The sequence below is a fragment of the Protopterus annectens genome, chromosome 1.part0 (genome assembly GCF_019279795.1).
Source record: "Protopterus annectens isolate FY-2018-M chromosome 1.part0, PAN1.0, whole genome shotgun sequence".
NCBI classification, from domain to species: domain Eukaryota; kingdom Metazoa; phylum Chordata; order Ceratodontiformes; family Protopteridae; genus Protopterus; species Protopterus annectens.
The window spans coordinates 1,799,810,176-1,799,834,870 of NC_056725.1; the positions used below are offsets into that span (position 1 = coordinate 1,799,810,176).

Consider the following 24,695-nt stretch of genomic DNA (forward strand, 5'->3'; position numbering starts at 1 on the left):
TGCGCCTTGACCGACGTCAGCCTTATACTCTGATATTCGGGCCGACCGAGGGACAGCGGACTACCCAAGTGTTAGGACTGCAGCAATGTGAGATGAAGAACATCAGTATTTTTTCCACTTTTCAGCGTAGGATTTTCTAGTACTAGGCCTCCTTGCCTCCAGAATGACATCTAGCACCTGCTTACTGAGGGATGCTACTGGAGAGCTCAAGGAATTAACCAGGCTGCAAGGTTCAGGGTTTGAAGCTGAGGGTGCAGAATCTGGCCCGCCTGCTGGGACAGCAGGACAAGGGTCTGAGGCAGGTGCCATGGTTCCAGTAGTGTGTCACTGTGCAAGAGGGGGTACCACTGCTGGCGTGGCCAGTCTCGTGCAATCAGTATTGTCCTTGGCTTGTCCTGTTTGATCTTTCGCTGAACCTTCGAGAGGAGAGGCAGAGGGGGAAAGGCATAAACTGAGAGGCTTTCCCAGGTAAAAGACAGGGCATTCACTTTTCAAGCTTGACTGTGGGAAGTCCTTGTGCAGAATTTGTCCAATTGGTAGTTCTGAGGGGAGGCAAACAGGTCCATACCTGGAGTCCCCCATTTGTTTCTCAAGAGGCTGAATATTGTTGGTTCCAGTTTCCATTCATGTGGGTCCATGAGATTTCTGCTTAGGTCATCTGTTAGTGAATTTAGCTTGCCTGGCAGGAATTGAGCTTGTAGGTGCATCTGGTATCTCAAGGCGGTGTTCCACAGAGCCATGGCTAGTCTGCAGAGAGGGTACAAGTGGGTTCCCCCTGCTTATTTATGTACCACATAACTGTGGTGTTGTCTGTCTTTACCAATGCTTTCCTGGAAGAATGCGGTCTTTGAAGGCTGTCAGGGAATTCTGTACAGCTAACATTTCTTTTTGGTTGATATGCAGATGCATCTGTCTCAGGTTCCATTTACCCTGAATGCACTGCCCTGCCAAGTGAGCCCCCCATGCATAGTCTGATGCGTCTGTTGTTAGGGTTTGGGCAGCAGGGGGTAGAGTGAAAGGGAGCCCGTTGTTGTGGTAGCAGGCCTCTGCCTACCAAAGGAACTCTGTCTTTATTCAAGGAATGACAGGAATCATTGATTCCAGGACCTGAGAATGTTGACACCATAGGCTTTTTAGATAACATTGTAGTTTCCTCATATGCAGTCTTGCATATGGAATTAGTAGAATGCAAGAGGCCATGAACCTCAGGGCTTGCAGAATTTTCCTTGCAGATAGCTGGGTCTTTGTGGCCAATAGTTTGAAGTAGGTTGTCAAACAGACTTGTTTCTCTGGAGTGAGGAAAGCCATCTGGGAAGTTGTATTCAAGCTTGCTCCCAGGAATACAATTTGTTGGCAGGGTACTAGGTGAAATTTCTTTTTGTTTATGGTGTACCCCAGAGAGGTTAGAAGGGTCTTTACGGATGCCAGATGTTTTAATAGCAAGTCCTGGCTTTCTGCCTGAATCAGACAATCGTCCAAGTATGGGTATATTTGAATTTTTCTCTACCTGCAAAATGCAATGGCTGGAGCTAGACACTTTGTGAATACCCTGGGCGCAGTAGATAATCCAAAGGGAAGTGCAGAGAACTGATAGTGCATGGAGCCTGCTCTGAAGCGTAGGTATTTCCTGCAAGATTCCCTTATTGGAATGTGCAGGTAAGCTTCCTTTAAGTCTAAGGTTACCAACCAGGCATCTTTGCCTAACATAGGAAGCAGTTGTTGAAGTGTTAGCATTTTGAATTTTGAGATTACCAAAAATGAGTTTAGAACAGAGAGGTCCAGGATAGGACGCCAGGAGCTGTCTTTTCTGGGTACCAGGAAAAGTCTTGAATAAAAACCTTGTCCCCTTTCTTCTGCCGGGACAGGCTGAATAGCCCTGATACTTAGAAGAGAGAGAACCTACTGTTGGGTCTCTGCCCACTGATTTGGGGGTAGGTATGGCTAACCATTTGGGGTTGGTAGGCTGTGGAAGTGGAATCTGTACCCTTGGGAAACTATATTCAAAACCCATTTTTCCTGGGTGATGTGTTCCCAGTTTTTTGCACGTAGGGCGAGCTTTCCTTCTAAGGGAGCAGGCAGTTGAGCAGGGCTTGGAAGGGTTAAGGTTAAGTCATTGTGCCATTTTTCCGTACAGGGGTGTCTTACTTACTACTCCCTGCTTTGGAAGTGGGAGCCCCCCACTTTATGCTTAGGCCTGTGTGTAGAATGAGACTGTAACCTAGGTGGTCTGCTGTTCTTGAGTTTGGACTGAGAAGGTCTGGAAAAGACTAGAAAAGACCAATTCTTTGAAGGCCAATGCCTACTAAATCTGGGAGGCTGTATTTGCAGGAAATCTAACAGTTTGCATAGATTTAGCTTTTTCCTCCATTTTTTTTGAGAACTTCTGCTTTGTTGCCAAACAGGCGGTATTGGTTTAAGGGGGCATCCAGTAATTTAGCTTTAACATGATCTGGCAAAGTTTTGCTCCTTAAGCCAAGCATGCCTTCTAAGTACAGACCCAGTGACAGCATCCCTGCAAGATGCTTCTAAAGAGTAAAAACCACATTGCAAAGTATGTTTACCAACTTGTTCTGCAGAATGCCTCAAATCCTGTAATTCTGTGTGTTCAGCACAGTCAGGAATCAACATCATTTTCTGTTTAAGTAGTCCCATAATATGCTGCTGGTACTTTAACATATGAAACTGGCAATTTAAAGCCCTAATGGCCAAAGCAGCAGAAGTGTTTCTTACCCCATTTGCCCAAAGCTCTAGAATCTCTATCAGAAGGGATAGGATTTTTGGCAGCAGTAGCCTTAATGCCCTTTGGTCCTTGGGAAATGGTCTCTGGATCTGGAGTAGGATTCTTGAAGAGGAACTTGTGAGAGTCAGGTACTATGTAATACCTGCCAGGTTTTCATGGGAGCTGGAGGTAAAGTGTTTGAGGAAAGGCTAGATTAAAAGAAAGCATCATCTATAATGTCCAGAACAGGAGGGATACCTTCAGGCCTGTGTTGAGGAAGAAGTAAGAATTCCCTACGCCTCTTTTTGGAGTCAGAGTAATCCTGCCTTTCTCAGCGGAAATGCTCCCTAAGAGTGTGCAAGGTTTCACCAAAAGAAAAATCTTCTGGAGGGGAAGCAGAGGGAATGGAATCCTCTGCATCAGAATCCTCATAGGTAGATAGGGGCAAATCCTGGTAATCAGAAGAAACAGAAATATCAGATTCCTGATCAGAAGAATCAGAAGGAAAATCAGTTCTAAGTCTCAGAGGGGGAAGGCTGGCTTCCCCTAATTAAGGTAATAAGGTCTTCAGCCATTCTAAGCATTTGTTTTTTAGGCATATGGCCTCAGCATGCGGTTTGGACGTCGGTTTTCTAGGCGTAGTGCAAGTTTTAGGCTTGGATGAAGAAGATGGCATTGGTTTGAAATGCAAGTCTGTAGGCCTGAATACACCCTCAGAAGCTGGTGCCTGCACAGCGGCTCTGGACCCATCCACGGTAGAGACATCTGCAGGTTCCATAGTCAAAGAAGCATTTTGCGGCATACCTGACTCCAAATGGGTCTCAGTAGTGGCCTGCAAATCTGAAGTAGCGGGTATCAAGGGCTGCAAAAGCGGCTGAGTACTGACAGACTGGCGACTAGCTTAACGGAAGCGTCATCGGCAGTTTTGGACCTATGCGGTCTGTCTCTGTTGTTGTCCTTACGTTTTTTTCGGAAGATCAGTAGTCGGATGGCTTACTGAAGCCATTTCGGAGTACGGATACAGAGTACCAAAATAATTTGCTGCAAATATAGCCTGACGATGAACAGTTTGGGGGTTGAACAAGGCACAAAACCGACAGCGAGGGACGTCGTGGTCTGGGCCTAAACAGGGAATGTAGTACGAACGAAAATCTTTATGAGGTATTTGCTTTCCACAGATAAGACAATTGTTAACTTTTACTGACATCAGTTTGAGCAAGAAAAAAAGATCCCCAACGGGGTACTTATCTTTTTTTGAAGACTTCGATTCTGAAACTCAAACGAAAATTTCAGGAGTCGGCCGACCGGCAATTGCGAACTGCTTCGGGCACCGCACTGCAAGAAAGACTGCTGTAATGGCGTCGGCTGCATGTTTTATACCCGTGATGACCTGATGTCATGGAAGAAGAGACAGCATCCGATGCAGGAATCCAAGACTCTGGTATTCAGGCCGGCTGAGGGCTACCTGCAGACAGATAACCCAAATGTGATGACTGCAGCAGTGAAACACGAAAAACATCAACTTTTACTGCCGTCCTTGACAAAGGGGGAGTAAGACCAAATCAGAATCACCTTCAATACCAACTGGTCTTCCAAGCAAAGAAACATCAGTAGCCTAAACAATTCCAAAATATGTTTACTTCCTATGATGTTCATCATCTGTTTTCCCTAAAATGGTCTCCCCAGGCTGGCAAGTACCCAGGAAACCAGCTACTTACAGTTTTAATCTTGATCATTTTGTTTTACTGTACTGCCTGCAATCATCAGTTCCCTATCCAAGGAGGCCAACAAGGCTTAGTTCCCCAAACCCTATTATTCCTGGCTAGCCTGCCATGCACATTGTCAAAGGCAGAATGCAAAGCCAGGCCCATTTGTTGCAAGCATGCTGCCACACATGCTACATGCATCATGTGGCTACAGCAGAAAGTACTGCTTAACAATCTTTACCTGTGTCTGACTGAAAGCTCTTGGTGCTTCTACCCAGGTACCAGTACACTTCACTACCAAGTCAAGTCAAGCAGCCTTCCGCACTCTAAGATGGTTGAAAGCCAGCATTAGCTGTTGACTCCCACTATCCCTGGCCAGATCCCTCATGACTTGAGTCAGTAAGCAATCCCATGTTATCTGTGTTACAGTCATGACTTTTAACACATTGTGCCACACAGCCAACTACCCTTTTACTGAAATTCCATTAATATGGCAATGAAGACTTCTGGGTGGCCAAATGGGCAGATGACTCCCTGAGGGACCTTCAAAGAACTACAGAATGAGGCAAAGACATTTGGTTGTTTTTTCCCCCCTTAAAGGAGTAACAAAACTCTCAGAGAACACAAAGGAAAAAGTTCCAAACCAAACAATACCCATATCAAGGAAAGAGCCTTCTTTCTCTTCTCGATCTGAAGCTGTATGGAACCCCACCAAAGATGCACTGTTCTTAGCTTCTTGAGCAGTTCCTCATCAGAGGTTTAGAAGAGCAAGTAACTTTATTTCAAGGCTGTAAAAAAGACAGTCAAGAAATTGAGAACTACAGGGGAAAGCAACTAAGAATTTGCAGGCAAAGTGGAGGATGAACAGATCCTCCTGCTAAATCTGTTCAAAACTTCTGATTCTGAACCTGAGGTTAGGGCAGTTAAAGACTTTAGCATAAGAGATTTATGCTGTGAAAAAAGTCTTTGTTGATCCATTCAGCAAATCCTAAGTCTAATGAAGATGAAGAAGATACCTATTAAGAAGTGATACCAGTCAAAGCAGATAAGCAAGAAGCTGACTTATAAAAATTAAGGATACTTGCGTGTTATCGCAACCAGATTTTCGAGATAACAACGGTTGCTTCCTGATGCTGAAATCTGACCACTGATGCTGTGAAAATGTGACACAATGTGTTTTCTTTCATACTGAAGGTTATTTTAGGCAGGGTTATTAATAAAAACTGAAAGTAGTGTCGCTGTTTATGTAGGCACTTTACTGCCAGCATGTCATATAGCTGCCAGTAAAGTGCATACATGCTTCAGTTGTCAGGGCTGCTCTCTTACTGACTGCAATTGTGCTGTTATCAAATATCACCTCACTCCGCTTTTCTTCAGCAAGTAAGTGACAGAGCATTGCAATGTTTCTGTTTTTATCTAACTGTGCCCACAGTTTCCTATAGCAATGTACCTGACAGAATGTCAAATGTGTGGTGATTAAGATCCGTACAGGTATTTGATATCAAACAGAAATCACGGACAGGCTGGAAAGAAAGCTGTGTTAAATACAGCTCTCCTTACTGACCTTATGACTGCATGATTGTTGACCCAGTCTTGCTACTGAAAAATAACGTGTCTTGCTTGACTGTGTCAACACTACACCCTGTATTCTCAAAAGCTTACCCACTTTGGCCATTTATTTTCCCACACTCGTTTTCATGCCAGTATGCAAATTTCACAACCGCGAAAATCCGTTTGCGATAATACGCAAGTACCAAATGAACTGCTGTGACTGCTGCTGTTTTTCCAAGCAGTAAACAGAGCACCCCTAATTACTGGTCCCAGAAGCAGAATAAACAAGGGTTTCACTTCCTTGTTTAGACAATTCTTGGATACAAACATAAGCAACAAAAGACAAATGTAAAGTGGATTTTAGAAGTTTGATGTCTTGTTCAAAAGGGGGATCCTTGGGGGAAGTTAAGCACGAGAAAGGAGGACTCACTGTTCCTGCCTGCCCCAAGCACAGGATAGTGGGCTCTTCACATTAAGCAACAGCTGGTGAATCAGATTGAGAAAGAAAATATATTAGTGGTTGCAAGTAAACTCTTCTGCACTTACTTGGTAGCTACCTGGGAAAGGATAAGCAGACTGAGGGGCCAATAATGACTGTGAAGTCAGACGAATGCAATCATACAGCATAACAGCTGGAGCAAAGCCCAGTGCCAGCACTGAAGCTGTGTAGATTCATTCAGCCTTAGTGTCACATCACAGGTGTGCAGCTACCTTCTGCCAAATGCCGAACACATTAAGTCCAGCCAAGGGGAATGGGAAGACTAAAGAAGGGCTCCACAACAGGGCATGAGAGGACTTTTCCTGACTCGGTGGCAAGTGGCTGACCGCAGGGGGAGTAGTAGTCCATCCCTTTTGTACTAAGTTCATACCAGAAAGACGTCCAAGGACTCAAAAGACTGATCCTTTGCATTACAAGATGATGTCACCTTGGCTAGTGAAAGTGGTAATCTCCAAGTGTAGTACCTAGCAGGATGCGCAGCAACAAATCCCGCCCCGAACACGCCTCCTGGCCAAGTGCGCATGAATATTTATTTGGCTCCTGTCTTACAATCAAACGTGTATGAACAATATTTTGGATTGTAGCGTTAATATGAAGCATTTTACAGAAACAAATGCACACACAGAAAACTTGTTTGCCACACCTACTATGCACAGCCTATCATAACCTATCATCTCCTGATGCAGTTAACCAAGTAATTAAAACTGTAAAGAATTAGGCAAAAATGAATCTATGAGCCATTCCCAAATACAAAACAAACCATTAACCCCACAAGACACAGTACTGGCACAGATAATAAACAGAAACACTTCTGAAGGATGTAGTTTGACTGATCTTTTTCTTAAATGTTATTTCTGAACTGCATTTGCTAAAAGTTGTAGTGTCTCAATGTTTCATAGCCAAAGATAAAACAATATCAGAGCTGCGCAGCATTTATTTATCTTCAAAGCATACACATTACTGGAGGTTTTACACTTTCATTATAGGGTTTGGTGTTGTAAAGTAATATTGCCTCCTTTTTTTCTTTGAAATATTCAGCATCAGAACTTTGACTAATAAAATTCAGAAATTATATTTCTTTCAGTGTTGTTCTTTTAACTGTCCTGTAGACATTTCGAAGTTGTTTCGATTCTGTTCATGTCGGCGACGTCCGTGTGGTTAATGCTGAAATTAGTGTTAAACATTTAAGTGTGACTGTGACCGTTTTATTGATTTGAACGTGCTATTATTAGAGAGGCGTCATTAAAAAAACGGCAGCAGTTAAACATACTTTTTGTTAAAGTGTAAAAGTGTGACTGTGCTATTATGGGGTGTGATTTTGGACAAAGCAAAAAATATTGGTGCAGGAATGGCTATTGGGTATATGCCTGTTTTACAGATTTACTGATCTTAAATAATTAATAAAGTTACCGATGCTTTACTGTACTGAACTACAGTAACTCATCATTTGACCGATGCTCCATGGTAGTTCACCCTGCCAGTCATGTACAGTCACCCACCCTGCCAATCATGTACGTTACGCCCACTCCACGCCCAAAGCTGCGCAGAACAGAGTACGAGGTACTTCACTTAGAGATTACCGTGAAACTAACAGCTAAATCTCAGATCTCAAGCCTAACAGCAGGTGTCCATGGGGGCACATCTCCAATTAGGCTCATACCCATCTGTAAATAAGAAGTGATACAAAGAGACCTTTCACAAAAGGATTACAACCTCACAGGTGAAGCACAAAAGGTCCAAAAAACTGTGTTGTTCTAACTCAGCTTAGAAGGGAGTTAAGGGTTCTTATGCTTTGTCTTCTGCCTTGGACTGCAACACAAGCCATAGGGCTTATTTCTCAGGCCCTCCCTCCACTGTTGTTAAGGTCCAGGCATTGATAAGAGCCTCAAGCTTCTCCCCTCAATGATGACAAGCTGCCACTTATAGATGGATGGATGTCAACAATGGATGGATGTCAACAATGTAATCTTATCAAAGATAGAGTAGCAGAACTACTAGAGATCCTGACTCCTGAGCTAGTGATCATAAGAACACTTAAGCATCTGATGCATTAAGTAATATGTGCAGATTCCATTGATAAATGTTACACCCTTCAGTTCACAAAAACTTATGTAAGCATGATTTCTCAGTGAACTCCAGTAAAAATAAGCAAGAAATTACATGAATAAGGCTTTTTAACCCTCCCCGTGTAACATAAAAAGTCAAATACTATGTCAAAGAAGAAGAGAAAAGTGATAGTTCATATCCAGACTGTAAGCAGAGACACATCAATACAGATAATTAAAGCAAACAGGAGATATGAGAGGAGGAGATGAATGACTACGTAGCCACTGAGTCACCACAAGGGCACACACAACAATGTGATCAGTACAAACTTTCAGCAGCGTCACTGCCATTAAGCAAATAAGGTGGGTTTAAAGATGCTTCCATGAAGCATCCCTGGAAGAAGATCACTGAGCTTGTAAGCTGTTGCAGAATGGAGGAAGGTACTGTTCTGCTGTGTACAAGACATCTCCAATAAGAAAGCTGCTTTACACTAGAAATACAGAGGACATTTTCCTAAATGAATCAGACCACAAGGGCTGCTGGAAAGGTGAAGACAATGATAGTGCTATTACCAGGGAATGGTGTGTGGAGGCCACCAGCAACATGCCATCCACTGAAGGAAAATGTCAGAAGACTGAGCTGCTAGAGGGCTTCTGCCACCATGGCTGACACCTGTGAAAAGACCCAAGGGGAGGAAGAAAGTCCACAAGAAAACAGTTTGAGCTAAAAGTGCTACATACCTACAGCAAAGTGCAGGAACCCCTACACAAGTTCCAGACTAACATGCCAAGAGGTATCCATAACACATATCAACACCATCATCCAAAATCCCTATAACAAGCAGCAACATCAGGGCCTTAACAGTAGGGCATGCAGTTTTTCACATATCTGATGTAAGGGTTGAATTTGTTTAAATCCATACCTTATGAATCCTTAGTCCTTTGACATCTAGGGACCAGGAACAAATAAGCATGAAAACCCCAGCTTGTTTATTATCTAGAGTAAGTCACTACTGCCTTTTCAGTAAGCATCAAATGGAATGCTGGTGAAGGAAATGTAAGGCCTGGACACAAATTCTATAACAGTCACTGTCTATAAATTCAAAACCACTCATCTAGAGTGACACTGCCCCCAAACAGACACACATTTATAAGAGTTTTTCTACAGCCTCCTACTCACTGATGTTACTAGGAAAGTGCACAATTTATCCATGCTTTTGCAGAATAATAAATTTGCTCAGCAAACTAGTACACACAGAGCATTCAGCTCTTGAGGAAAAAGGTGATTCCAGAATGAGACCGGTCAGATGCTGAAATCTGTGTTGATAGAAGAGATAACTTAAGAATCTTTACTGGGATAACCAGATGAGAAGTCAAGCCCATTCAGGGTCTGGACAATACAAATGGTCTGCCTTCATAGGTGATAAAGGACCCATAGCTGGATGTTCCAAGTGTCAACATCAATAAAAGGCTCCATGTGAATGAATAATCCAGTGTTTATCTTCTTTATTCTGAAGGCAAGCAACAATATGCTTTTAGGGAGAATTACAAGGAACACAGAGCACCTTATAAGTACACTTCAGGAACCTGAGGCCGTCCTAAACAGGATTCCTCAAGGAAGGCATGCAGAATGGGGAGGATGGCTTATTGCTGACAGTACAGTGACCCCTATGCCCTTAAACACAGTAATAATCAACAATTAACAAGGAGCAAAATAATGCCTTTTCTGGTTAGCATTTGGAGGGACTCTTGCACCATTCCTATAGTGACTGAAAAGTGGTAGCACAGGCGACACATTTATGTATCAGTGAATGCAGTGCTGCCCAACAAGTGTAACAGAAATAAGAGATAAGTAAAATAAATTAACATCAGCTCAGACCTAGTGGTGACATCACACTTGAGTGTTGATTCTTGCTCTCACGAGTCCACTCAAGTCATCTACCACAAAATTAACTTACAATCAAAGTTATCAAGAGGGCAAGAAAGGCCAAATGCCCAAACGTGGCACATGAGATGAGTGAGTAGCCACCCAGTCACAAAAGTAGGCACAAAAGGAGTCGATTCCTCCAGCTCTCAGTTTACTCATCTGCCCTACAGGCACTATCTTCTTCCAGCCACAAAGAAGAATGGAGGTCATAGGTCAAGTCTAACTCTCAGAAAATGAGTACCCACAGGTGCCTCGCTGTTCCACACAGCAAGCACTGCAGAGTAGTCTTACCTTTCAGACTTGTGCCTATCCAAAGAAAAGCAGTGAGGTGACAACACCTTGCTATACTCATGAGGGTAATTCCACAGCTAGAGATGGCAGTCACCTAGGACCAATGGACTTGGAAAAGGAACTTGGACCTTAAATTAGTACCACAGACAATCCTTCTGCAAGGCCACAATTTTACTGAAAATTCTGTGTGCTGATACAAACTTTAAGCTTCTCTCTCTTTTATGCTGCAAGCGATAATATTAAAAAGCAACCACTTGTAACAGCTGTTGATGCTATCGTCTGGCTGAAGGCCAAAAAAAAAATTGCAGCTAGTGTGTGGTGATCCTGACCTATGAAATAGACGCACACAATATATATAGCATCAAAAATTATAAGTGTATGTGGGGACTTTCCAATAGCACGTTAGTATGACACTGACCTACATGAGCAGCAAGAAGGGAATTGGAACCCTAGGGTGGTACACAGCCTTTAATACAAGAACAGCGGTACAATGAATGGGGCAAAGATGCCATATATGGGTGTATGAGCTTAATATGTAAGGGGCGTAAGAATGATGCAGTGAAGCATTACACTCACTGTAAAAAAAAATTAAAGTAAAATTTGTAGAGTTTAAATAAAGAAAAAAATAAAGAAAAAATGTAGGTGCTGTATTTTGCTTCATCAAGTCTGATACAAGACTCTCTGTGCATTCCATTATATTCAGCAGTTTAATATGAAAGCAAACCTAAGTGAAAGGAAAAGGTGCTTTTAAGAGACGGCTTTTTAAATACCAGCCTAGAGGCTCTTGTTGGTCCAGTGACAATCTAACCACCATGGAATGTTGGGCAACTGGGGTTCAAATCCCAAACAAGAGCTAATATTTTCCTTTCGGGTTTCCACTATTCAAAAATATACAAGTTGAAAGTTGTCCCTTTATGTATGTGTGTGTATGTGCCTGTGTGTACTTGGAACGTATTACATGCAGTGATTCTCCCAGTAAAATAAGCCCTTAACTGCCAATCTATCATATTTGCCTAAACATTTACAGTGATCAGTCATGCATCAACACACCACATGATTCAAAAGAAAGGTTCATAACACTGCTAATCACAGTCCATCAAGGTCAAGAAATAGAAATGGAAAAATGTTGTAAACCAACACAGTTATTACTTACCTGTCTTAGGTTGCTGGTTCTTTCTTGGTTCCTCAGGTCCCTCGATTGGTTGGTCTGCAAGGAACATTCTTGCCTCATCCAACGCATTGACAATTGTTGGTTCTTTATCCTTCAGCTCACAACTGAGTGCCTAGGAACAACAGGGAAAAACAGTTTCATTTGTAAACCACAGCAAAAAGAAAGGCAACAAGTTTAACACTTCAAATTGAATGTCTAACAAAGAGAAGCTACAGATTACTGCAGCTGAGGCAATGACTGCAACTGTTATACTACACAAACTGGCACATTACTGAGGTGATAACATAGTGATGTTTACTACTGACACTGTAGCAGTTCCCCAAGTCAGCTAGACCCTGTGTGCAGCAAACTACATCTATATAGAATATTTACGGTGAATGTGACGGAAAGAATCTTTAATTAATATGAACCACCGCCAATACATAACTGATACTCCAGACATAAGGGCAACAGAAAAAATAATTAAGACTAGGTGCAAACTTACTAAATGAAGCCCTTAACTAACAACTTCCACACATTTGTGTGGTCCTGTGTATTAAAAGCGGTGTAATTTTCAAGTACACCTGCAACTTAAATCAACACAGACAACAAAATGAATACAGAAAAGACCAGGACAAAATTCATCCCATATAAGTTTCGGCTAAATAATTCTGAGATCTAATAGGATGGAACTGCATAAGACACATATGAAAGTCTGATGGAGTTTAAGAAACCAGGATGTTTAAGGCAATTAACAACTTAACCTAGCTTAACCCTTTATTCACTTGATCCCAGTGAAATAAAACACAAAACTGTTCAAGGAACTATTCTACATAAAGAAACACTGCTGACCCCATCTCTTTCTGTAGGGATAAAGGGGTCACCTTCAGTTTCACCTCACAGGGATAAGGCAGTAATTTACTTCAAATCAGCTTATCTTAAGGAAGAGTATGGTGTGAAGTGCAAGCAATTAGACAAGGTAAGAGAAGGCACGATTCAGACTTTTCTGCCACAGTACGAGTGCTATACATACATAGCTTGCCAATACTTTGAAGACATTTTAGAAGCGGAGGGCAGAGTACACAATCCTTGTGCAGACTGCTGATTTTCTTACTTATTACATTTAACAGAAATACAGCACGGACCTCAAATGTATCATTTCAGTCTTAGTCTGAGAAAGCATGAAGTTTGAAGTCTGAGAAAGCATGAAATTTGACAAGTACAGAGGGATGTATTACAAGAAATAATGTATGTATGTAGAAATAATGCGTGTAGGTCATTGTCGCCCTCTACTCTTCCCTCATTAGACCAGTCATCAAGTACAATGCCCCATCTGGCATGTACCTCACTAGACACCTGCAACAACTGGAGAGGCTGCAAAAGTACCTCACAAAGAGGATCCTAGACCTTAAACACTTGTCCTATATAGACAGACTCAAAAAACAACTATTCTTTGTCTCATATCGCTTACTTAGAGGCAGATCTCTGTTTGACGTACAAAGCCATGTCTGATCCAGCTCTGTTAAAAATCCTACATCTAAAGAAATCCCAATCCCTCCGCACCACAATCAACAGAACAAGCTGGAAAGACAGGTTCATAACCTAGACACTTCCCTTGCTATGGACTAGACTTCTAATACATGTCAAACAGAGCACCTACCTGGCCCTCTTCAAGAGAAGCCTTGATGAGTGGATGAGAAATAGAAAATTCACCCCGGGGATCACTCCAGTGGCTCTGCTCGACAGAGGCACTGGGAACTAAGGTCGTGTGGCATGATGTCAGGGCAATCCCCATGGGTTAGGTTTGTAAAGGCTCCAGGGCCATTAGCCTAATACACACCTATGAACTTCTGTACAATTATACGACTGTTGAGAATATACAGTAACTATATGCAGTAACACAGATAAACATAAATATATACAGTTTCTGCAGAAACATGAACTTTTAACTAATGTTCTTGGCAAGAATGGTTTACAATGCAAGCAATAATGCCCAACAGGGTGTGTGCTACTGTCTAAATAATGCCCGCCAGGGGTGTTCTGCGGCGGAGGACCTCTCCATCCCTGGAAGAGTGTTACGTTATTAACACAATAACGAACACCCTAGATAGCATTATTGTGCTTAGAGGATGGGCAGTTAAATTGTTTTTTTAATTAACATATATATATATATATATATATATATATATATATATATATATTTATATATTTAATATTTTTGATGTAAAATAGTTCCTCTGCTTACTGTATCAGACTTGCTTTAGTATATGTTGGCAAAGCAATGGGGGGGGGGGGTTTGAAGTCACTGAATAAATAATTGGTTATATTTGAGTTTCAGACTATCACAACTCTCAACTAATCAGGGATAAATCCAGATGTAATCAATAACACTTAAAATATTAGTTCTGCTAACCTGGAGACATTGACAGAACAAGATAATGTGAATTAATATACATTTTCTGAAGTAAAAAAAAAATCTGTAACTCTAATGCTCATTGTTTATAGCAACTTTCCAATTTTATAAGAGCAATATTTAAAATATGTCCCTATTTCTGAGCTTTTGTCCCTCCGTTATTTTAGGCCTTATCCAGATTAAGCATACCTCTTAATTTTAAATGAGATGCATCCACTGCTCGATCTTTCACGCTCTCTCTTATAGAGAAAAGCACACACAAACACACTCTTCCGCTTTCATGCACGCAAGCACCAACGCACTCACACATGCAGACAAAAACAAACTCATACATACACACACAAATATACACACACTTTTCCTGCTTGAAATCATCTGTTTCGCTGTTTAGCTAGTGTACAATTAAAAGCACTGCTTAGTGAGTGTAAAATAATGATCTCACTCACACTTTCATGCATATACACCCCACACATACACACAAACATGCACACACTTTTTTTTGTTTGTTTTAATTTTACACTTGTTAAACAGCAAAAGAGTTGCTTAGCAAAGGTAAAATAATGGTGGCCGTTATCTCCATTATAGTCTGAGCTGCATGGTAGCTTAATATGATGTCATGGAGCACTGGACTCATTTTTCAGCAGGCATCATCTGCACGTTAACACCCTGCTGGAGAGTGTTTGTTCTTCAGTCAAAGTACCAATGTACACGTTCAGCCATTCTCTAAACAATAATAAAATGCCTTCCTTTTTTTTTTTATGACTGTAGCCAACTTGGGCAGCAGTATAAGCTTCAGCCACTAGAGGGCAGTTTGGACAAGCACACAAACAGCATATTTTTACTACTTGGCAGGAGAGTTAGAAGTACTGCTGCAATACTGCCACCTGGAGAACACAGACAGCACTGCATTATTTATTTACATTTGTTTACCGGGAAAGTCCATCTGGATACAGGTCCATTTTCAGCGGAGGCCCGGGGAGAAAAGCTCCACAGTACATTAGAATGTAGTACATGAGAGAACAAAATATAGAACATACAATTAATTTTAATACATAAAAGGTTAGAAGTTAACAGTTTTAGTTAGTACAGTAGACAGTCATTGAGGTACACAGTAAAAACACTGAGATACATGGTCAAAAACTTAAAAAAATATATATATATTTTTTTTGTTTTACCAGTATCTGGGTTTACAGGCTTTATAAGGCAAATCTGTTTATACTTATCTGAACATGTGACACAATTACATTTAACCTGGAGTGTAACATGAACATAACCAGTTAGTTAAGTAGTGGGTTTTAAGGAGTTTTTTGAAATGATTGAAGGAGGTGCTAGAAGTTATATGGATTGGTAGTGTGTTCCAGGTTTTGACAATGGTGGTGGCAAAGAGTGATTTACCAGCGTTGTTTTTATGTTGGATGACAGTTATTAGGTTCTGGCTGTTAGATCGTAGGGCTCTAGTGGGAATGTGGGGCTGTATTAAATGGTGAAATGCTGGGGTTAACTCTGAGAGGTAGTAGAGCTTGTGAGCTATAGAGAGTTGATTGAGCATGAATATATGAGGCAACTCAAGCCAGTTAAGCTGTTTTAGGGATAGACAGTGGTGGGACCTGTAAGAAGCATCAGATGCAAACTTGACAATGTTATTATAGCAAGATTCCATTTTATTCAGTTCGGTCTGGCGTACATTAATCAAGATGGGAGAGGCGTAGAGGAGGGTGGATAGGAGAGGAGTCCTAGCGATGGTGACTTTGGTATGTTTAGTCATAAACTGTTTCCTTCCTGTAGAGGAGGCCTAGCTTTTTATTAACTTTCTTGATGGTTTGTGCTATGTGGAGGTCGAATTTCAGGTTATTGTCTATCTCTATGCCTAGCAGTTTGGCGTGTGTGGTTGGACTAATTTGAATGTTTTCTTTGGAGTTGATGATGAAGTTGTTGCTCAGGGGAGGAGATCTATCTGGGCCAAAGAGAATTAGTTTGTTTTTTTTGGGGGTTAAGAAGCTTGATTTTAGTGAACCAGGTTTCGGCTAGGGTGAAAGTGTTTTGGGTTAGGGTTTGTAGTTCACTTAGGGTGGGGGCGGCACATATAAGCGTTGTGTCGTCAGCATATTGTACTACTGAGGCAGTTGACAAGGATGAAGATATCTGGTTAGTAAATAGGGAAAACAACAGAGGGCCGAGGATAGACCCTTGAGGGACTCCTATAGTTACTGGTAGCAAAGGGGACAATTGGTCTTGCCATAGGACAGCTTGCTGTCGATTTGACAAATAGCTGTTAAACCATGATACAGAGAAGGGACTTATATTTAGGGTAGATAGAGTTGCAAGAAGCATGCTGTGGTTAACCATGTCAAAGGCTTTTGATAAGTCTAAGAATATGGAAGAAGTAAAATAGACCCTTGTTTCTGTGGTGGTTAACTATGTTGGTAAATTATAATAATGCTGTTGTGGTGCTGTGGGAAGGTCTAAAGTCATGCTGGGATATGGAGAGTAAATTGTTCTTCTGGAGGTATCGCATAAAAGTTGAGTATGAACTACTCTTTCTAATATTTTTGATAATGGTGGTAAGATAGCTATAGGGCGATAGTTGGTAAGTTCTAAGGAGTTACCTCCTTTGTGCAGTAGGATGATATTGGAGGTTTTCCAACAGGCTGGTACTTTGCATTCTGACAGAGATCTATTAATGAGAATGGAGACTGGATAGGCTATAGCTTCAGCTGATATTTGAAGGAAGTCTGCTGGTAGCTTATCAGCTGCTAGAGTGGTTGGTTTAAGTTTCTTAAGGAGTTTAGAAATTGCCTTGGTGGACACTGGGTGAAGTTGAAAACTGGGGGTATTGTTTTGTGTATTGGGGTAGGTTGTGGTAGTTATTGGTGTGGGGTGGGTAGTACTTTTATTTTTGGGCATTGGCAAGGGTCTAGACTGTTTCAGTGAAGAATCTATTAAATTGTGTGGGTATGTTTTCACGATTATTTGGTAGCACAGGGGTTGGTGTAGTGGACTTTCCTGGGTGCAGTATACAATTTACTGTGTTCCAGAATTTTTTGGAGTTATGAGCATATTTTTCTTGTAGTTTTGATAGTAGTTAGATTTGCCTAGTTTGATATGTTTTTTGGCTTTGATCCGGAGCTGTAGGTAATTTTGTCTTAAGGTAGAGGTTTTTTTTTTTTTTTGATATTGAGACCAGGTGTTGTCCTTTTCTTTCATTATAGTTTTAGTGGGATTTGTTAGCCATGGGGCATACTTAGTTTTTATTCTAGTGGTTCGGGAGGGTGCACATTGATCCAGGATTTTTAGGAAGGTTGTATTGAAGTACTCAACTGCATTGTCTAGAGATAATTGCTTTAGAGGTGTCCAGTTGCAGTGTTTTAGTGCATTGATGAAGTTAGTAGGTACAAAGGTGTTTTTGTTACGAACTACTCTGAGGATAGGCTGGCTGATGGTTTGGGATTTGTTCCTAATTAGGTAGGTAGGATGATGGTCACTTAGGGTATCGGAAAGACAGTCAGATTGCTGTGTAAGATTGTGGTCAGATACCAGGATCCAGTCCAAGATGGACCGGTGATTGGATGTTTTGTCAATTCTAGTGGAGGTAGTTATAGTTTGGGTAAGCCTGTGGAGGTTTATAAAGGCAGTCGGATTACGGCTGGAGCGGTTCAGCCAGTCAATATTAAAGTCTCCTAATAGTATGGTTTCATGTGGAATGGAGTTGGACATCCAATTAAGCAGGTTTTCCATTTGAATGATATTATTGCCTGGTGGGATGTAGCCACCTGCAATAACTGTGTGTTTATTGGAGTTTATTTTTAATCTGGCAAGGATTAGTTCCACATCTTTGACATCTTGGGTGTTGTAATCTAGTTGTTCTATGGTGAGGTGGTTTTGGAATATTATTGCAACATCACTTCCCTTTTTCTCTAATCTGTCTTTGCGGATAATATTGTAGCCAGGGGAGGTAATCTCATTGTCATGATGTTTTGGTTTGAGCCATGTTTCAGTTAACACAACAATATCTGGTTTGATTAGTCCCAATAGGGCATGTTGGTCCTGGATTTTCTTAAGTATGCTTCTAGCATTAATGTTTAGGAAGCAAAGAGATGAGGATGGTCTGTGGTATAGGGGATTTAGCTGATTTGAGTTAGGGATGACAAGTGTTTTGGGTCCTGGATTGGGGTGGACATCTCCACTGTAAGTACGTTTTTGGAGTAGGTGTAGATAGAGTTTGGTAAATTTGTGAATTATTTTAGTTTGTTTTTGTGAAGAGAGAGCGTTAGTTTTTATGGTTGGTTTGTTGCATGAGTAAGGGAAAGGTTGGGGTGTGGTAAGGTCGGATGGTGATATAGGGAAGTTTTTTAGTTTAACGAGATTAGCTGTGGATTCTGTTTGCCATGGGGATGGGGTATGGTTATCAAGTTGCGTGTGGTAGGAGGCTAGATTGGAAAGGAGGAGTAGGTTGTAGACTATTAGTGTGTAGATGGATGCTTTTAGTAGTTGGGTTGGATGTGTGCAGTACATGTTAATTAGTTTAAGAAAAGGTGGGATGTATACAAGGGTGATATTTGTAGGTGTATCTGATTGGAGTTGTAATAGGAGAGGGGGCGGTGGGAGGGATTTTCTGATAGAGGTAGGACGTGAGGTGCAGTGTTAGGGAGGAACTGGAAGGGGAGGAGGTGACAAGTGGTTAGGTTTAAAAGAAATGATATGAGGGGTGGGTAGGAATGGGGGTGGGAAGTGAGCAAAGTGAGCCCAAGCGCAGCAAGGGCAAACAGAGCGGTTGACACCCACAGTGAGTGACTACAAGAAGTGACAGGATTCCCTAAGAAAACAATCAGTGAGCTATGGAGGTGAGTCAGGATACAGAGAGGCAGAAGAGTATGGATTTAAGGCAGAGGGAGAAAATCTGAGGTATAGGAAGGTATAACAACACAGCAGGGATAGGGTAAAGAAGGAGAGCAGGCTAGGGAAAGAATAACCAGTGGTGGGAAGCACAGAAAGTAGATAAACTGGACATTATTAAAGGGTAAAGAACATAGATGGAAGGCAGGAGAGAGGAAGGGCAGAGTATCCAGACAAAGCAATAAAAAGTCTACAAAAGCAATCAGAGACCTGGGAATAGGATGATAGGTAAGTAAAATATGAGAGAGTCCTACAGTCAAAAGGAACAGGCAGAAACTAAGAGAAATACAAAAGTCAAAAGAAGCAGGCAGAAATCAGGAGAATTTATATTAGGGAGATACTCTACTAGATAAACATATAACAAGGAAGGTGTGTAACTAACAAAATGGGGAGGGGGGGGAGTTAGATAAGTTTACATGCAGCCTAATTTAAACACTATGGTAGGGGAGGAGAAAAAAAGTTAAGAATAACTTGGAAGTCATGGGGGGATACAGTGCAGCTGCCAGTACCGATGCAGAGCTCAACCAATGGCACTACAAATACTTGTTTGCTTAAAGTAACAGCTAGTGCAACTGAAAGGATTACAGGACATGTATCTAGGACAGTTGGCTCAGTTTGTTTATTTTATTTATTTAAATTATTCGTCATTGTTGACTAGGAAGCCCTTTTTCTGTGGAAGCCCGGGGCGAAAAGCTCCAAAGCATTTACATATTTATGTTACACAATTTTCTAAAATACAGTTTATTTTACAGGTAATATGGTATTTTGGTTAATGTTTGATGCTAATAATACCAAGGTTATAAAGATCTGACCCCTTTATATGCATATACTTGTCTGACAGTGCAGAGAATTAACGTTTTGAGCTGTAAAACAAGCTGCTTCCTGTGGTCCAGAATTTAATTCCCTCAGCCTCCTTTTGCCCAACTGTGTGACTCTAGGCAAGCCACTACCAGACAGTGTTCTAGGGTAATTTGAAAACAGGGCTAGGCTCCTCAATGGTCTCCTTGATTGCATGCCTAATTACTTATGAAACTATAAGTCTTTATGAAACTATGAATCTAACTTCATAGTTTCATAACTATATGACTTCAACTACCCCTCCATTAACTGGGAAAACTACTCATGTACCAATACACTTGCCAAAAGTTTCCTGGAATTCATTAATTCCAATGTCCTGGACCAGCTCGTTCTTACCCCCCCCCCCCCCACTAGAGATAGCAATATCCTTGATCTGGTCATTACTAACATGGGTGACCGTTGCTCTACACCAATAGTCAACTCCTGCCTGGTTAGATCCGACCCGCAAAGGTAGCCACCATGAAAAACTTCTCCAAAGCTAACTTTGGGCTCCTAAAAACACCCATGCAAATAGAGAATAGTTGCATGACCGCCGAATCATACACCAATGCACTGTACGAACACTTAAACAAATGCATGGATCTCGCCATACGCAATAGAACCAAAACGCTCTCCTCCAAAATAAGGAAGCCAATCTGGTGGTCCCTGCCATAAACAAACTGTACAACAGGAGGAGGAAACTGATGCAGAATAAGGTGAAGTCCCAAGAATGGAAAAACTCCCTCATCAGCCTCAACAAAAAGTTGAGATCCCTCATCAAATCCTATAAAGCTAGCTATGAAAACAGAATTGCAGCAGATAGTAAAGACAACCACAAGGCCTTCTACAGTTATGTAAAGAATCTCCACGGCAATACCCAGATTTGCTGTGAGCTACTGCACAATGGTACCTCCTATACTGAGCCAACAGATATTGCCAAATATACTGGCCAGCAGATTCAGTGCCAACGTAACCCCTCTCTCCCCCACCAAAGGACCAATCACAATACCAGTAGATTGCCAGGCACCCAGTATTACTGCTGCACAGGTTAAAACAGCACTGTCCAATGCCAAGAATACAGCTTCTATGGGACCTGACAATATCACTGGCTGTGTTCTACATGAACTACAGAATGAACTGGCACCTCACCTGTGTGACCTGTTCAATCACAGACTCACCTCAGGCTTTGTCCCTACTGAAAGGAGCATTGCTACAGTCATCCCGCTTCACAAAAGAGTGACTACAGACCCTTGGAGCTATCATCCCATTAGCCTGGCAAGTCTGATATGCAAAGATATGGAACGCATCATCATGGACCTAATAAACAAGAACATAGGGAATTTTCTAAACTTTGGATCCCACACAGTTTAGTTTTGTGAAGAGTAGATCATGCCTCCTCAACTTGGTCGACTTCTTTGAGTCAGTCACCAGAGCTGTGGATGAAGGCAAGTTGGTTCATACAGCCTACCTCGATCTGGCCAAGGGCCTTTGATACTATTCCCCACTCAGGAATCACAGAAAAACTCACTAAGCTAAGTATCAAACTCTACATCACTGAGTGGGTTGCAAACTGGCTCACAGATACAACCCACAGTGTGAAAGTAGCGGATTCCAAGTCAGACTGCCGACCAGTCACAAGGAGTCTCCTGTTTGGTATCTACTTCTCTGAAGTCCAGGGCAACACGAAGGGACTCTGGCTGACAAAGTTCACAGACGACTGCAAGCTAGAAGCTATTATTAACTCCCCAAGTGATGTTGACATCCTATAGAAAGGCCTCACTGAGACCAACAACTGGTGTCAGAACCATGGCATTAAGCTCAATGCCAAAAACTGTGTCATCCCCTTTGAGAAAAACCCGGTTCCCATGAATTACCACATCGATGGTAGTCCACTGAACACAGAAGGTGTTGTAAGAGATCAGGGAACACAGGATGACAGCAACCTCTCTTTTGACCACCACATTGCCACTGTGGTCAGAAAGTCCTTCTATGTGGCACATCTCATTATTAAGGGTTTTGCATCCAGGAAGAAAGAAGTCATTGTCTCCCTCTACTCTTCCCTCATTAGGCAAGTCATAGAGTACAATGCCCCATTTGGCATGTACCTCACTAGACACCTGCAACAACTGAAGAGACCACAAAAGTACCTCACAAAGAGGATTCTAGGCCTTAAACACGGCCTATATGGACAGACTCAAAAAAACTATTCTCTGTCTCATATCACCTACTTAGAGGTGATCTCTGCTTGACTTACAAACCCATGTCTGACAGGGAGTCAGGTTCAGCAGAGGCTTCTGGGGATCCATACCACAGAGGAAAAGAAATTTGTGAAAAGTAGGACAAGGAGTCCGACATTTCCTCTTCTGTAGGCTGGGTAGGAGCTGTCTCAGGCTGAACAGGTCTGGGACTAAGAAGAGGTGGAGCAACATAAGGGAGGTCTGCCGTGGGCCTAAGGGCCAGGAAGGCGTAGCAGAGGTTTTGACTGAAGGCCTGCCAGTCTGGCAAGGCGTCTGGGGTTGAAGCGGTATGTCTCGTCTTCTGTTTTTTCTTTGTATGCCTAACCGGTGTCTGGCTGGTGGTCGGACTTGAAGTCATAGAAGGAGTGGCTGAGGCCTGCTCCGAAGTGCCCATCCCCAGAAACTGGTTCCCCCCTGGCGTCTGAATCGGATGTCGGTATATCCTCCCCGGATGTGTCGTCTGTTCTGGATTGTGCAGCCTCATGATAGGTACCTGCTTTATCCATAGTGGCAGACGCCAGTTCCTCGGCCAAGCTACAGGCTGAGAATTGGCAAAGGGAGGAGCAGAGGAAGTAGAAGGCCGCACAGGCTTGGCCCTCTTCCTGGTGGTATGGATGGGGTGTTGGAAGTGGCTTCCATTCAGAGAGCGATCTAAGATGCTGATTTTCAAGGTATATGTCAAGGGCCTGAAGTTGGCAACGAAGGGTCTTAGGAATGAATGACTTACAAATGACACAGTTTTTATAATCGTGATCCCTACCCAAACAAAAGAGACACTGATCATGGGTGTCTTTGTGGGGAATCTGTTGACCACAGTTGCACTTGCTCTTACCGGACATTAGCAGACTATAATAAAAACAAACGGACTGAAGAAATCCCCGACATCTGGGAGTAGCAGGAACACCTGGCATACGGCTGGTGCTGAAAAGTTCTGAGGACTGGTGCACACAGACGTCACTTTTATGGCCCACATACCAGCCAACACGTCAGACATCCGACGCACCAAAAGGGACTGGAAAAGTTTTGAAAACCTGGCCGGACAAGCTGATGGGAAGAAGGGTAAACCTACTAGTGAATACTGCAACACTGGAACAGAAGGACATTAAGGTCAGGTGGCAAAATGCCAGGGTAATTCTATGGGCTAGGCCTGTAAAGAATCCAAGGCCATTAGCCTAGTACACACCTATGAACATATAAAGTAAGGTGTCTCAATGGGCTTTGAAACACTTGTCAAAAAAGTGCCTGTCATTACTGAATGCCTTGAACTCAATGAATACGTCACTAGATGGGTTGCAAACTGGCTCAAGGACAGAACCCACATGGTTAGAACTGCTGGAGCCATGTCAGACTCCAAACCAGTTACAAGTGGCATCCCACAAGGCTCAGTCCTGGGACCTCTCTTGTTCGGTATATATTTCTCGGCGGTACAGACCAACACGGAAGGACTATGGCTGACCAAGTTCGCAGATGACTGCAAACTGGGCGCCATAATCAACTCTCCAGCCGACACAAGCATCCTCCAAAAGGGCCTCATAGAAACAGACAACTGGTGCCAGAGCCATGGCCTCAAGCTAAACGCCAAAAAGTGTATAGTCATCCCCTTTGGCAAAAACAAAGTGCCCACAAATTACCACATAGGTGGTAATCCATTAAGTGCAGAAGAAGTCATTAGGGACCTGGGGGCCCAAGTTGATAGCAATCTCTCATTTGACAACCACGTGGCCAAAGTGGTTAGAAAAACATTTTATATAGCCCATCTAATCATGAAGGGATTCACATCTAGATCAGAGGAGGTCATCGTGCCTCTTTACTCATCCCTCATCAGGCCCATAATTGAGTACAATGCCCCTTTTGGGATGTACCTTACCAGACACCTGCAGCAACTGGAAAGACCCCAAAAGTACCTCACCAAGAGGATCAAAGGGCTCAAACAGATGCCATATGCTGCCCGGTTAAAGAAACTCCAGCTCTACTCAGTGGCATACCGCCTGCTCAGAGGCGATCTGTGCCTGACGTATAAAGCCATGTCCAACCCGGAATTAATAGACATGCTGCACCTCAGAAAATCCAAATCCCATCGAGCTATGTGCTCGAGAGACTTGAACCTCAGCACTGAAATAAATAGGACATGCTGGAGGGACAGATTCATAACCCAGAGGCTCCCTTCACTCTGGAATAAAATCCCAGTCCAGGTTAGGCAGAGTCCCACATTGACTCTCTTCAAGAGGAATCTTGATGAGTGGATGGGAGATCATAGGTTTACCCTGGCTATCACTTCTGTGTCACTGTTAGACAGAGGCACAGTATACTAACCTCAAAAAAAGGCATAGCAAAATAAATTTAAAATGGGTGGCGAAAGCCAAACACACTCTGGCTAAGCTTATAAATGCCCTAGGGCAGATAGCCTAGTATGAACCTATGAACCTA

General features: G+C 42.4%; 1 protein-coding gene across 4 annotated transcripts in view; it reads right to left on the reverse strand.

The window, feature by feature from the left end:
- The window catches only part of UTRN (utrophin), a 4,744,936-nt gene that overhangs the window by 1,070,450 nt on the left and 3,649,791 nt on the right, over positions 1–24,695 (reverse strand). For all 4 annotated transcript variants that reach the window (XM_044069601.1, XM_044069592.1, XM_044069610.1 and 1 more), the window contains one exon: positions 11,892–12,021. In XM_044069601.1, coding sequence (XP_043925536.1) covers positions 11,892–12,021 — 130 coding nt within the window. The remainder of the gene's footprint in view (positions 1–11,891; positions 12,022–24,695) is intronic.